The sequence below is a fragment of the Mya arenaria genome, chromosome 2, assembly GCF_026914265.1.
Source record: "Mya arenaria isolate MELC-2E11 chromosome 2, ASM2691426v1".
NCBI lineage: Eukaryota > Metazoa > Mollusca > Bivalvia > Myida > Myidae > Mya > Mya arenaria.
This window is the reverse complement of record NC_069123.1, coordinates 5,857,885-5,873,211: the sequence shown is the minus strand read 5'-3', so window position 1 is coordinate 5,873,211 and position 15,327 is coordinate 5,857,885. Positions and strand designations below refer to the sequence as shown.

The window sequence follows — 15,327 nt, the reverse complement described above, 5'->3', positions numbered from 1 at the left end:
TGCACTTTTTTCGTTCATGTTAGGACATATTTGAGGTTGAGCGCTCACAAACTGGTTTAAATCACTATACCCTACTGTGTACGGAATTAGTTTAACTTTGGTAAAGGCACCCTATTGTATTCCTTCCAAATAATTTTAAGATGCACTCTTACTCCTAAGTAAGATTTACCACAATTAAAAATATTGTTTTAATATTCCAAAAATGATGCATAAATGTCGAAAACAATGGTTCTTACGAAGGATACCGAGTTTAAATATGAAAGAAATAAGCCTGAAACACGGTATTACTACCTTATAAGACTACAGTAGACCGCAGTAAATCTTTAAGCATTCACCAATCATTTAATATTTTTTGCGCTTTCTGTTATTAAATACACGGTTACAATCTGGTAATCAGTAATTAATATTTTCCAAAAATGCATTATTTATTATGTAGTTAAAGGTTTATCAGTCGAAATTGATGTTTGTTATACATGTGTATGTATTAATATTGAATAAGAGTGTCATTTCAAATTATATCAACTTTAAGTGCAAATCACACTCAACAGCGCAACCACTATTCCACAGCGCCATCACTAGTGCAACAGCGTAACCACTGTTCCACAGCGCCACCACTCTCCACAGCGCCACCACTATTCACAGCGCCACAACTATTCCACAGCGCCATCACTATTCACAACGCCACAACTATTCCACAGCGCCACCACTATTCCACAGCGCCATCTCTATTCCACAGCGCCATCACTGTTCCACAGCGCCATCATTATTACACAGCGCCATCTCTATTCCACAGCGCCATCACTGTTCCACAGCGCCATCATTATTACACAGCGCCACCATTATTCCACAGCGCCATCACTATTCCACAGCACCATCACGAGAGCCACAGCGCCACCACTTTTCCACAGCGCCATCACGAGAGCCACAGCGCCACTACTATTCCAAAGCGCAATCACTAGTGCAAGAGCGCCACCACTATTCCACAGCGCCATCACTAGAGCAGCAGCGCAACCACTATTCTGGATCCCAATCAAGAGAGTCACAGCGCCACCACTATTCCACAGCGCCATCACGAGAACCACAGCGCCACAACTATTCCCCAGCGCCATCACTAGAGCAACAGCTCCACCACTTTTCCACAACACCATCACAATTCCATAGCGCCATCACTATTTACAGCGCCAATAGTATTCCACAGCGCCACAACTATTCCACAGCGCCACAACTATTCCACAGTGCCACCACTGTTCCACAGCGCCATCACTTTTTCACAGCGCCATCACTATTCCACAGCGGCACCACTATTCCACAGCGCAATCACTATTCCACAGCGCCATCACTATTACACAGCGCCACCGCTATTCCACAGCACCATCAATATTCCACAGCGCCATCACGAGAGCCACAGCCCCAGCACGAGAGCCACAGCGCCAGCACTATTCCACAGCGTCATCAAGAGAGCCACAGCGCCACCACTATTCCACAGCGCCATTACGAGAGCCACAGCGCTTACACTATTCTACAGCGCCATCACGAGAGCCACAGCGCCACCACTATTCCACAGCGCCATCACTAGAGCAACAGTGCAACCGCTATTCCATAGCGATAATACGAGAGCCACAGCGCCACCACTATTACACAGCGCCATCACGAGAACCACAGCGCCATCACTAGAGCAACAGCGCCATCACGAGAGTCACAGCGCCACCACTTTTCCCCAGCGGTATCACGAGAGCCACAGAACCACCACTATTCACAGCGCCATCACTAAAGCTAACAGCGCCACCACTATTCCAAAGCGCCATCACTAGAGCAACAGCGCAACCACTATTCAACAGCGCCATCACAAGAGCAACGGTGCAACCCCTTTTCCACAGCGCCACCACTATTCATAGCTCCACCACTTTTCCACAGCGCCACCACTATTCATAGCTCCACCACTTTTCCACAGCGCCATCACTAGAGCAACAGCGCAACCACTATTCCACAGCGCCATCACTAGAGCAACAGCGCCACCACTATTCCACAGCGCCATACCTAGAGCAACAGCGCCACCACTATTCCACAGCGCCATCACTACAACAACAGCGCCACCACTATTCCACAGCGCCATCACTAGAGCAACAGCGCTACCACTATTCCACAGCGCCATCACTAGAGCAACACATCCTGTAACCTTATTTTCATTCGGTTGAGACTTTATTAAGTCTTTATTTGTCGACAACTTACCGGTATTCCAAGATTTTACTCTGCACAAATGTGACAAAGTCATTTGAACATAGTTTCAAATAAGTCATGGACAGTTCCGGCTCTAGTACATTGTAGTTTGAAAAACATATGAGTCTATCAATTCCAACATAATTGATACACGTCTTAATATTTTCAACTATATATGTAGCATTCAGGTAAACGCCACCAAAAACTGGATCAAGACTAGAAGGCAATATACAGGCGTCTACATAGACAGCTACGGACTCCACACACTTAGACCAGCCCAATTGCGTTCATACCCCGATAATGACATCAACCCCGTAATCCATTCATTAAATAGCCCATGTCGTCGCCTCTGATCTTCAGGCAGAAACCATAAAAATCGGGTTGAAGTGAATTATTTTCAGTTTTATCAGAGATCCTATCAATCGACCAACTCAAGAAATGTGCCAATTGTTTCATATACACTGATAAAGGGTAGAGTTTGTATTCAATATGTCGGTATCATTCCATTAATATATTATTTTGCAGTATAAATGAAACATACAAACGGCAGTGTGATTAAACACTAGCTATGGTATGAAAAAAACTTGTTTCAAGCGCACAATGTAGGTTGATGCATCCTTCTAATGCATTATCGTGTTTAGCTCAATTGACTTTGATGATCAAAACAAACAAAAAATGCATATAATTAAAGTACAGATGAAATATTATGTTGTGGCGCCTTTTTTCTGGGAAATTAATGGCCATCCATGAACAGGCTAGGAACGCCCAAACAACCATGAGCCAGAGAGTGGAGATAAGGAGCGCCAAAACAGACATGAGCGCGAGAGTGGAGATGGGGGCGTCCAAACAGGCATGAGCCAGGAGTGGAGATGGGGGTGTCCAAACATCCATGAGCCAGAGAGTGGAGATAAGGAGCGCCCAGACAACCATGAGCGCGAGAGTGGAGATGGGGGCGTCCAAACAGGCATGAGCCAGGAGTGGAGATGAGGAGCATCTAAACAGACATGAGCGTGAGAGTGGAGATGAGGAGCGCCCAAACAGACATGAGCCAGAGAGTGGAGATGAGGAGCACCCAAACAGTCATGAGCCAGAGAGTGGAGATGAGGAGCGCCCAAACAGGCATGAGCCAGAGAGTGGAGATGAGGAGCGCCCAAACAGACATGAGCCAGAGAGTGGAGATGAGGAGCGCCCAAACAGACATGAGCCAGAGAGTGGAGATGAGGAGCGCCCAAACAGACATGAGCCAGAGAGTGGAGATGAGGAGCGCCCAAACAGACATGAGCCAGAGAGTGGAGATGAGGAGCGCCCTAACAGTCATGAGCCAGAGAGTGGAGATGAGGAGCGCCCAAACAGTCATGAGCCAGAGAGTGGAGATGAGGAGCGCCCAAACAGTCATGAGCCAGAGAGTGGAGATGAGGAGCGCCCAAACAGGCATGAGCCAGAGAGTGGAGATGAGGAGCGCCCAAACAGACATGAGCCAGAGAGTGGAGATGAGGAGCGCCCAAACAGACATGAGCCAGAGAGTGGAGATGAGGAGCGCCCAAACAGACATGAGCCAGAGAGTGGAGATGAGGAGCGCCCAAACAGACATGAGCCAGAGAGTGGAGATGAGGAGCGCCCAAACAGTCATGAGCCAGAGAGTGGAGATGAGGAGCGCCCAAACAGTCATGAGCGAGAGAGTGGAGATGAGGAGCACCCAAACAGTCATGAGCCAGAGAGTGGAGATGAGGAGCACCCAAACAGTCATGGGCCAGAGAGTGGAGATGAGGAGCGCCCAAACAGTCATGGGCCAGAGAGTGGAGATGTGGAGCGCCCAAACAGCCATGGGCCAGAGAGTGGAGATGAGGAGCGCCCAAACAGTCATGGGCCAGAGAGTGGAGATGAGGAGCGCCCAAACAGCCATGAGCCAGAGAGTGGAGATGAGGAGCGCCCAAACAGACATGAGCCAGAGAGTGGAGATGAGGAGCGCCCAAACAGACATGAGCCAGAGAGTGGAGATGAGGAGCACCCAAACAGTCATGAGCCAGAGAGTGGAGATGAGGAGAACCCAAACAGTCATGGGCCAGAGAGTGGAGATGTGGAGCACCCAAACAGCCATGGGCCAGAGAGTGGAGATGAGGAGCGCCCAAACAGTCATGGGCCAGAGAGTGGAGATGAGGAGCGCCCAAACAGTCATGAGCCAGAGAGTGGAGATGAGGAGCGCCCAAACAGACATGAGCCAGAGAGTGGAGATGAGGAGCGCCCAAACAGACATGAGCCAGAGAGTGGAGATGAGGAGCGCCCAAACAGCCATGAGCCAGAGAGTGGAGATGAGGAGCGCCCAAACAGACATGAGCCAGAGAGTGGAGATGAGGAGCGCCCAAACAGACATGAGCCAGAGAGTGGATGGGGAGCGTCCAAACAGGCATAAGCCATGTGAAAGTGGAGATGATGAGCACCGAAATAGCCATGAGCGATGAGAGGCTCGTTCAATCACAGATAAACTGCGCCAACTGCTCGAGGCGACGTTTAAGAAACGTCATTTCGAAAACTTAACTAATTATAAAATGAATTGAATTAATGGGCGATGTCTAGCACAGGCAGAGTGCGTTATCGGTTCCAGGCCGTGTTTAAGAAACGTGACGCTGGGATACAAAAAAGCATAGAACAACTTAACTAAAGAAGATTTTAATATAAACATTTTTTTCAGAATAAGAATGTTGCTTACCAATGCATCATGCAACCGCATTTATGTGCCATGTCAGGATTTAACGATAGAGGGAGAGTAACTTTTTGAATTGCTACCCTCCCTCAGAACCTAGATTTATTTGGTTTGAAAGTGTTCGCAGCTGGGTTTAAGAAGAAAATGCAATTTCTAGTCCGAAATGTTGAATTTTAGGCGTATAATATTACTTTTCTGCTGTATTGAAATAAAAAGTAGACTTGGACGATTTCAGGGAGAAGAGTGTGCGCCGGACAGACGAAATCGAATACTAAATATACGTATACAGCTTATACATAGCCTTCGTACTGATTTTTGGTCTATTTAAGGTATCCGACTAACAAATATGAGGGTTTTTGATGCCTAATGACCCCTTACTTATAAATTGAAATGGTTGTATGGCAATCGGAACACTTCGGCCATTAACTAACATAATTGACTATCTCGAAGGTTGCCGGTGATGGCCGAGTTGTTACGAGTGGGTTGAGTGGGCGGGAAAAGTAAAATGACCGGTATATTATTTTCAATTCTTTATTCATAAAGACTGTTGAAAGATTCAATTAATGATCATGACTGCTGATTTATTTTGCCCTTAGTTATCATCATTAACTAGTCACGTGTTTAAACTAGAAAATTCATAGCACATAATGGCATCATTCACAGCAATCTTGAATCTAGAATATCAAAAATTAATAAAGTAACTCCATGAACATGATAACATTTTGAAAATGTGTATACCGCTTTAAGAGCCTCGCCTTCGTTTTATTACCAGAGTTTGATAAGGTTATTAGTTTCCTCACACACTTGGACAAACCTGTTTCCAAAATAATGTTTCGACAGTGCTTCATCAGGCGGCGGTTTTGAGGAAAGATTTATCGAGGTGTTTTATAAAACTAAACTCTCAATCAAACTCTGGTTAAAGACCGAAGGCTGGGCTCCGTAACAGGCGTGGATTGCATCATGTTTCATTTGAAATGGTGAATAAATATTAAAGTTATCCTTGTTTAAAGTTGTTGTTTTTTATTATTATAGTGCCTTCCGACGTAGCATTTGTGACGTAATTTATCATATCGTATACACACTCTGTAAATGATTATGATGATGTACAAAACTTCATTTTATTTTTAATTATTATATTGCCTTCCGACGTAGCATTTATGACGTAGTTTATCATCTAGTATACACACACTGTTAATGATAATGATGATGGCTAAAAGTTAATTAACAATATATAAAGAAATATGTGATGTGTGAAATATCAGTCCACATGCTTGAGGGTTCAAATGAATTTCTTATAGTTAAAGGGACTCTTTCAGATTACATGCAGGTAATGTTTGTTGTGACCCAAATGGGTCTAAATTGTGTTATTCCATTAATTACTATGGAAACGATCACAAAAACATGTAGTTACGAAAGTAAACGTTTTTAATTAAAGATGAAAATCATCCACCTGTTACTGCCGCTTTCGGAAGAAACTAAGTATTAACTGTCCTAATTTCATATATGAATAATCAAAAGAACTCCCATTCGAACTTTGGTGACGACTTATTATTGTTACAATCATGTAATTTCTTCACATTACACATATTTAATTTTCCATGCCATGTTAGAGTCCCTTTAATAAACATAACAATACATCAAACGTGTTCAAAATGTTCTGGAGCAAAATGCCATATCTGTCATAAAAGAGTTACGAGTGTTAACAGTGTTCTTGCAACCATCGCTCTACTTCCACAAGCTTGTATCCGACCGGTCCCCGTGCACCTTCATACTCCACCACACCGTCCCTTAGCACGTACAAACGATCGTCTAGCCCGCCATACGCTGTGGTTGCCACGTTCTCCATGGTGTCCACCACAACGGGACACCGGGGGCGGAGTCGCGCTAGCTCCTCTGCCGCCTTCAGGCGGTCCTCGATGCTGCGGTGAACGTTGATGTCATAATTATTCTTAAATCTCCAGCCATCGCTAGCATGGGTCTCTTCGATGTATACAATGATGAAATCTGCACGATCGCGAAATTCTTCGACAAGTTGGTTAAACTTGGAGAGATTCGCGACGAATGGAGGTCAGGTGCAACTGCCGAAATTGATCACAAGAGGTCGCCCTTCCCTCGCAAAGTCTAACAATTTAGTTAACTTTCTGTCAGTAAGCGAGATCACATTAGGGTTCGGAGCTGTATCTCCTCTGTGAGCCTCTTTGCCGATGTCTAGTACTCTACACCTGTACCACTGACGGACGTATCCGATGCAGTAAACACTTCCGGCGTAGTCCGCCTCGCTCCAGCCGATCTCCTCCATAACTGACCCCAACATCTTGGTGTAAAACGTGTCCATCCTGCGGGAGAAGAAGCGCGCCACCACAAGCTTTACCACCTCCCACGGTAGCAACACCAACGTCAGCACCAACCAGCGCCACCACCGAGTTGCCAAGTCCATCCTGATAGCTGCATACACAGGCAGACTGTAGTTAAATTACCTATTCCTCTTTTAAACGAGAACTAAGAATGCGGTTACATATCTTTCCATTTTATAAATGCATCGTTTGATCAGAATATTTAGTCTACCATGAACAAACACCTATTAGCTTAAGTGAAATGCTCCGCACAGTTTATATTTTATGTTCTTTACTTTATCTTATCGTATTGTCCCTGAGGTTGACGCTCGCCCTACAGAAGGTGACTTCAGTAAAATGACCAGACATTTAATTTCAAATCTTTATTTACAAAGGCAGATGAAGATTCCATATTCAGGATCATGACTGCTGATTTATTTTGCCCTTAGTTATCATCATTAACTAGTCACGTGTTTAAACTAGAAAAGTCATAGCACAAAAATGCATCATTCACAGCAATCCTGAATCTAGAACATCAGATATTAATAAAGTAACTCTCATGAACATGATAACATTTTGAAAATGAAACAACGGGCAGTGAATACCGCTTTAAGAGCCTCGCCTTCGATTTATTACCAGAGTTTGATAAGGTTATTAGTTTCCATACACACTTGGACAAACCTGTTTCCAGAATAATGTTTTGACAGCGCTCAGTCAGGCGGTGGTTTGGGGGAAAGGTTTGTCGAGGTGTTTTAAACAGAACTGAACTCTCAATCAAACTCTGGTAAAAGACCGAAGGCGGGGCTCCGTATGAGCCGTAGATTGCACCAGGTTCCATTTGAAATGATTAATAAATATTTAAGTTATCCTTGTTTAAAGTTTTATTTTATTTTTAATTATTATATTGCCTTCCGACGTAGCATTTATGACGTAGTTTATCATCTAGTTAATGATAATGATGATGGCTAAAAGTTAATGAACAATATATAAAGAAATATTTGATGTGTCAAATATCAGTCCACATGCTTGAGGGTTCGAATAAATGTCTTATAGTTAAAGGGACTCTTTCAGATTACATGCAGGTAATGTTTGTTGTAACCCAAATGAGTCCAAATTTAGTTATTCCTGTTTTATATTACTGTGGAAACGATCACAAAACCATGTAGTAATGAAATTAAAAGTTTTTGAATAAAAAAGCTAAACATCATCCACCTGCTACTGCCGCTTTCGGAAGAAACTAAGTATTAGCTGTCCTAATTTCAAATATGAATGATCAAATGAACCCCCATTCGAACTTTCGATAACGACTTATTATTGTTACAATCATGTAATTTCATCACATTACACATATTTATTTTTCCATGCCGTGCTAAAGTCCCTTTAATAAACATAACAATACATCAAACGTGTTCAAAATGTTCTAGAGTAAAAGCCATATCTGTCATAAACGAGTTACGAGTGTTAACAGTGTTCCTGCAACCATCCCTCTACTTCCGCAAGCTTGTATCCGCCCGGTCCCCGTGCACCTTCATACTCCACCATACCATCCCTTACCACGTACAAACGCTCATATAGCCCGCCATACGCTGGGTTTGCCACGTTCTCCATGGTGTCCACCACAACGGGACAGCGGGGACGGAGCCGCGCTAGCTCCTCGGCCGCCTTCATACGGTCATCGATGCTGCGGTGGACGTTGATGTCATAATTATTCTTAAATCTCCAGCCATCGCTTGCATGGGGATCTTCGATGTAAACAATGATAAAATCTGCGCGATCGCGGAATTCTTCGACAAGTTGGTTAAACTTGGAGAGATTCGCGACGAATGGGGGTCAGGTGCAACTGCCGAAATTGAGCACAAGAGGTCGCCCTTCCCTCGCAAAGTCTAACAATTTAGTTAACTTTCTGTCAGTAAGCGAGATCACATTAGGGTTTGGAGCTGTATCTCCTCTGTGAGCCTCTTTGCCGATGTCTAGTACTCGACTCCTGTACCACTGACGGACGTACCCGATGCAGTAAACACTTCCGGCATAGTCCGCCTCGCTCCAGCCGATCTCCTCCATGACTGACCCCAACATCTTGGTGTAAAACGTGTCCATCCCGCGGGAGAAGAAGCGCGCCACCACAAGCTTTACCACCTCCCACGGTAGCAGCACCAACGTCAGCATCATCCAGCGCCACCACCGTGTGGCCATATCAATCCTGATAGCTGCACACACAAGCAGACTGTAGTTAAAGTCCCTATACATCTTTTAACCGATAACTAATAATGCGGTTACATATCTTTCCATTTTATAAATTCATCGTTTGATCAGAATATTAAGTCTACCATGAACAAACATGTGTTTGCGTAAGGGAAATAACCCGCACAGTTTAATTCATATCACCTTTTCTTTATATTGCATTGTGTGAGGTTAACGCTCGCCCTGCAGAAGGTGACCTCAGTAAAATGACCAGACATTTATTTTTAATTATTTATTCACAAAGACATATGAAAGTTTCCATTTAGGATCATGATTGCTGATTTATTTTGCCCTTAGTTATCATCATTAACTAGTCACGTGTTTAAACTAGAAAAGTCATAGCACAAAAATGCATCATTCACAGCAATCCTGAATCTAAATAAAGTTACCCTCATGAACATGACAACAGTTTCCTTCTACTCTAAATCGGTGTGTGTATACCACGTGATACATTACGTCATCAATGCTACGTCGAGAGGTTACCGTTTGCTTAGAATGATGACTAAAAACAAGATAACGGTCTACACCATTTTAAATGAAACAACGGGCAGTGTATACCGCTTTAAGAATCTCGCCTTCGTTTTATTACCAGAGTTTGATAAGGTGATTAGTTTCCATACACACTTGGACAAACCTGTTTCCAGAATAATGTTTTGACAGCGCTCAGTTAGGCGGTGGTTTGGGGGGAAGGTTTGTCGAGGTGTTTTAAATAGAACTGAACTCTCAATCAAACTCTGGTAAAAGACCGAAGGCGGGGCTCCGTATGCGCCGTAGATTGCACCAGGTTCCATTTGAAATGGTTAATAAATATTTAAGTTATTCTTGTTTAAAGTTTTTATTTAAGTAAAATATTGCCATCCGACGTAGCATTTATGACGTAATTTATCATGTGGTATACACATACTGTAAACGAAAGTGATGATGTATAATAGTAAATGAACAATATACATGTATAAAGACACATTTGGTGTTTAAAATATCAGTCCACATATTTTAAGGGTTCAAAGAAAGTTCGTGCAGTTAAAGGGAATGTTAAAGATTGCATGCTCCCAAACTTTGTTGTAACCCAAATGGGTCCAAATTGTGTTAGTCTTTTTAATATATTACTATGGAAACGATCACTAAACCATGTAGTAATGAAAGTAAACGTTTTTGAATAAAAGGTAGATAGTATCCACCTGTTACTGCCGCTTTCGGAAGAATCTAAGTATTAACTGTCCTAATTTCAAATGTGAATGATCAAATGAACCCCCATTCGAACTTTCGATAACGACTTATTATTGTTACAATCATGTAATTTCTTCACATTACACATATTTATTTTTCCATGCCGTGCTAAAGTCCCTTTAATAAACATAACAATACATCAAACGTGTTCAAAATGTTCTGGAGCAAAATGCCATATCTGTCATAAAAGAGTTACGAGTGTTAACAGTGTTCCTGCAACCATCCCTCTACTTCCGCAAGCTTGTATCCGCCCGGTCCCCGTTCACCTTCATACTCCACCATACCATCCCTTACCGCGTACAAACGCTCATATAGCCCGCCATACGCTGTGTTTGCCACGTTCTCCATGGTGTCCACCACAACTGGACAGCGGGGACGGAGCCGCGCTAGCTCCTCGGCCGCCTTCATACGGTCATCGATGCTGCGGTGGACGTTGATGTCATAATTATTCTTAAATCTCCAGCCATCGCTTGCATGGGGATCTTCGATGTAAACAATGATAAAATCTGCGCGATCGCGGAATTCTTCGACAAGTTGGTTAAACTTGGAGAGATTCGCGACGAATGGGGGTCAGGTGCAACTGCCGAAATTGAGCACAAGAGGTCGCCCTTCCCTCGCAAAGTCTAACAATTTAGTTAACTTTCTGTCAGTAAGCGAGATCACATTATGGTTTGGAGCTGTATCTCCTCTGTGAGCCTCTTTGCCGATGTCTAGTACTCGACTCCTGTACCACTGACGGACGTACCCGATGCAGTAAACACTTCCGGCATAGTCCGCCTCGCTCCAGCCGATCTCCTCCATGACTGACCCCAACATCTTGGTGTAAAACGTGTCCATCCCGCGGGAGAAGAAGCGCGCCACCACAAGCTTTACCACCTCCCACGGTAGCAGCACCAACGTCAGCATCATCCAGCGCCACCACCGTGTGGCCATATCAATCCTGATAGCTGCACACACAAGCAGACTGTAGTTAAAGTCCCTATACATCTTTTAACCGATAACTAATAATGCGGTTACATATCTTTCCATTTTATAAATTCATCGTTTGATCAGAATATTAAGTCTACCATGAACAAACATGTGTTTGCGTAAGGGAAATAACCCGCACAGTTTAATTCATATCACCTTTTCTTTATATTGCATTGTGTGAGGTTAACGCTCGCCCTGCAGAAGGTGACCTCAGTAAAATGACCAGACATTTATTTTTAATTATTTATTCACAAAGACATATGAAAGTTTCCATTTAGGATCATGATTGCTGATTTATTTTGCCCTTAGTTATCATCATTAACTAGTCACGTGTTTAAACTAGAAAAGTCATAGCACATAATGGCATCATTCACAGCAATCCTGAATCTAAATAAAGTTACCCTCATGAACATGATAACAGTTTCCTTCTACTCTAAATCGGTGTGTGTATACCACGTGATACATTACATCATCAATGCTACGTCGAGAGGTTACCGTTTGCTTAGAATGATGACTAAAAACAAGATAACGGTCTTCACCATTTTAAATGAAACAACGGGCAGTGTATACCGCTTTAAGAGACCCGCCTTCGTTTTATTACCAGAGTTTGATAAGGTTATTAGTTTCCATACACACTTGGACAAACCTGTTTCCAGAATAATGTTTTGACAGCGCTCAGTCAGGTGGTGGTTTGGGGGAAAGGTTTGTCGAGGTGTTTTAAACAGAACTGAACTCTCAATCAAACTCTGGTAAAAGACCGAAGGCGGGGCTCCGTATGCGCCGTAGATTGCACCAGGTTCCATTTGAAATGGTTAATAAATATTTAAGTTATTCTTGTTTAAAGTTTTTATTTAAGTAAAATATTGCCATCCGACGTAGCATTTATGACGTAATTTATCATGTGGTATACACATACTGTAAACGAAAGTGATGATGTATAATAGTAAATGAACAATATACATGTATAAAGACACATTTGGTGTTTAAAATATCAGTCCACATATTTTAAGGGTTCAAAGAAAGTTCGTGCAGTTAAAGGGAATGTTAAAGATTGCATGCTCCCAAACTTTGTTGTAACCCAAATGGGTCCAAATTGTGTTAATCTTTTTAATATATTACTATGGAAACGATCACTAAACCATGTAGTAATGAAAGTAAACGTTTTTGAATAAAAGATAGATAGTATCCACCTGTTACTGCCGCTTTCGGAAGAAACTAAGTATTAGCTGTCCTAATTTCAAATATGAATGATCAAATGAACCCCCATTCGAACTTTCGATAACGACTTATTATTGTTACAATCATGTAATTTCTTCACATTACACATATTTATTTTTCCATGCCGTGCTTAAGTCCCTTTAATAAACATAACAATACATCAAACGTGTTCAAAATGTTCTGGAGCAAAATGCCATATCTGTCATAAAAGAGTTACGAGTGTTAACAGTGTTCCTGCAACCATCCCTCTACTTCCGCAAGCTTGTATCCGCCCGGTCCCCGTTCACCTTCATACTCCACCATACCATCCCTTACCACGTACAAACGCTCATATAGCCCGCCATACGCTGTGTTTGCCACGTTCTCCATGGTGTCCACCACAACTGGACAGCGGGGACGGAGCCGCGCTAGCTCCTCGGCCGCCTTCATACGGTCATCGATGCTGCGGTGAACGTTGATGTCATAATTATTCTTAAATCTCCAGCCATCGCTTGCATGGGCCTCTTCGATGTAAACAATGATAAAATCTGCACGATCGCGAAATTCTTCGACAAGTTGGTTAAACTTGGAGAGATTCGCGACGAATGGAGGTCAGGTGCAACTGCCGAAATTGATCACAAGAGGTCGCCCTTCCCTCGCAAAGTCTAACAATTTAGTTAACTTTCTGTCAGTAAGCGAGATCACATTAGGGTTTGGAGCTGTATCTCCTCTGTGAGCCTCTTTGCCGATGTCTAGTACTCGACTCCTGTACCACTGACGGACGTACCCGATGCAGTAAACACTTCCGGCATAGTCCGCCTCGCTCCAGCCGATCTCCTTCATGACTGACCCCAACATCTTGGTGTAAAACGTGTCCATCCCGCGGGAGAAGAAGCGCGCCACCACAAGCTTTACCACCTCCCACGGTAGCAACACCAACGTCAGCACCAACCAGCGCCACCACCGTGTGGCCAAGTTCATCCTGAAAGCTGCACACACAAGCACACTCTAGTTAAATTCCCTAATCCTCTTTTAATTAAACGAGAATTAAGAATGCGGTAACATATCGTTCTTCTTTATAAAATCATTGCTTAATCAAATTACTTAGTCCACCAAGGTAATGAACAGACATTTGTTTGCATAACTGAAATGACCTGCACAGTAAATAGTATATGACATTTACTTTATCTTATCGTATTGTCTGAGGTCGCTCGCCCTACAGAACGTGACCTCAGTAAAACGACCAGACATTTAATTTCAAATCTTTATTTACAAAGGCAGATGAATGTTCCATATTCAGAATCATGACTGCTGATTTATTTTGCCATTAGTTGTCATCATTAACTAGTCGCGTGTTTAAACTAGAAAGGTCATAGCACATAATGACATCATTCACAGCAATCCTGAATATAAAATATCATAAATTAATAAAGTTACCCTCATGAACATGATTACATTTTCCTTCCACTCTAAATGATATTGATGATGTATACTTAATTGGTCCAAATTGTGTTATTTTATTTATTATGCCCCCCTTCGAAAAAGAGGGGTATATCGCTTTGCACATGTCGGTCGGTAGGTCGGTCGGTCCGTCGGTAGACCAAAGCTTGTCCGAGTGATCCCTCAACAATTCCAAGACGTATGGTCATCAAACTTGATATGAAGGTTGGGCCTGACCAGTAGATGACCCCTATTGATTTAAGGGCTCATGAGGTCAAAGATCAAGGTCACAGTGACCTTTAATGGTAAAATAATTTTAAAGCTTTTCCGAGTGATAACTCAACAATGCCTACACCTATGGCCATCAAACTTGATATGGAAGTTGGGCCTGACCAGTAGATGACCCCTATTGTTTTGTTGTTGTTTTTTTGTTGTTTTTGTTTGGGGGGCGGGGGTGATCGGGTTTCAGGTCAAGGTCATATTGAACTTTAATGGTAAAAGGTTGTCTGAGTGATAACTCGACAATGCCTGTGCCCATGGCCCTCAAACTTGACTTGGAGTTGCATCTGACCTGTATATGACCCTTTATGATTTTAGGGGTCATCGAGTCAAAGGTCAAGATCACAGTGACCTTAAATGGAAAAAGCTTGTCTGTGTGATAACTTGACAATGCCTGCGACCATGGCCCTCAAACTTGACATTTAGGTTTTCGGTGCCCAGCTGATAATTCCTATGGATTTTGAGGTCATAGAGTCAAAGGCCTTGGCCATAACACACCCTATCCTCACACTTTGAATAGTCATAATCTTAAAGCTGCCTCGACGGCATCCAATGTCAGTGACAAATCAGCTGTCATTTCGGTCCATGCAAATTTCATTCAATTGTCCATATAATCCTGACAAAATATGGCGCTCAGGGGGGGGGGGGGGCATAATGTTTGACAAACAGCTCTTCTTTGTTACTATGGAAATAATCACAACACCACGAAAGTAAACGTTTTTT

At 43.0% G+C, this 15,327-nt stretch overlaps 1 protein-coding gene and 4 pseudogenes across 1 annotated transcript; 1 reads left to right on the top strand and 4 right to left on the bottom strand.

Moving 5' to 3' along the window:
* The first annotated feature begins 2,517 nt into the window (after positions 1 to 2,517).
* Positions 2,518 to 4,627, top strand: LOC128205614 (protein IWS1 homolog). The gene is made up of 2 exons (XM_052907366.1): positions 2,518 to 2,531; positions 3,220 to 4,627. The coding sequence occupies exons 1-2, from the start codon at positions 2,518 to 2,520 to the stop codon at positions 4,625 to 4,627; spliced, it is 1,422 nt and encodes a 473-aa protein (XP_052763326.1).
* An 808-nt stretch (positions 4,628 to 5,435) lies between these two features.
* LOC128220759 (type I iodothyronine deiodinase-like) lies at positions 5,436 to 7,530 on the bottom strand (annotated as a pseudogene).
* Positions 7,531 to 8,460: 930 nt separating this feature from the next.
* Positions 8,461 to 9,481, bottom strand: LOC128225261 (type I iodothyronine deiodinase-like; annotated as a pseudogene).
* A 271-nt stretch (positions 9,482 to 9,752) lies between these two features.
* On the bottom strand, positions 9,753 to 11,689 carry LOC128221560 (type I iodothyronine deiodinase-like; annotated as a pseudogene).
* Positions 11,690 to 11,963: 274 nt separating this feature from the next.
* Positions 11,964 to 14,048, bottom strand: LOC128219895 (type I iodothyronine deiodinase-like; annotated as a pseudogene).
* Between the last annotated feature and the right edge of the window lie 1,279 nt (positions 14,049 to 15,327).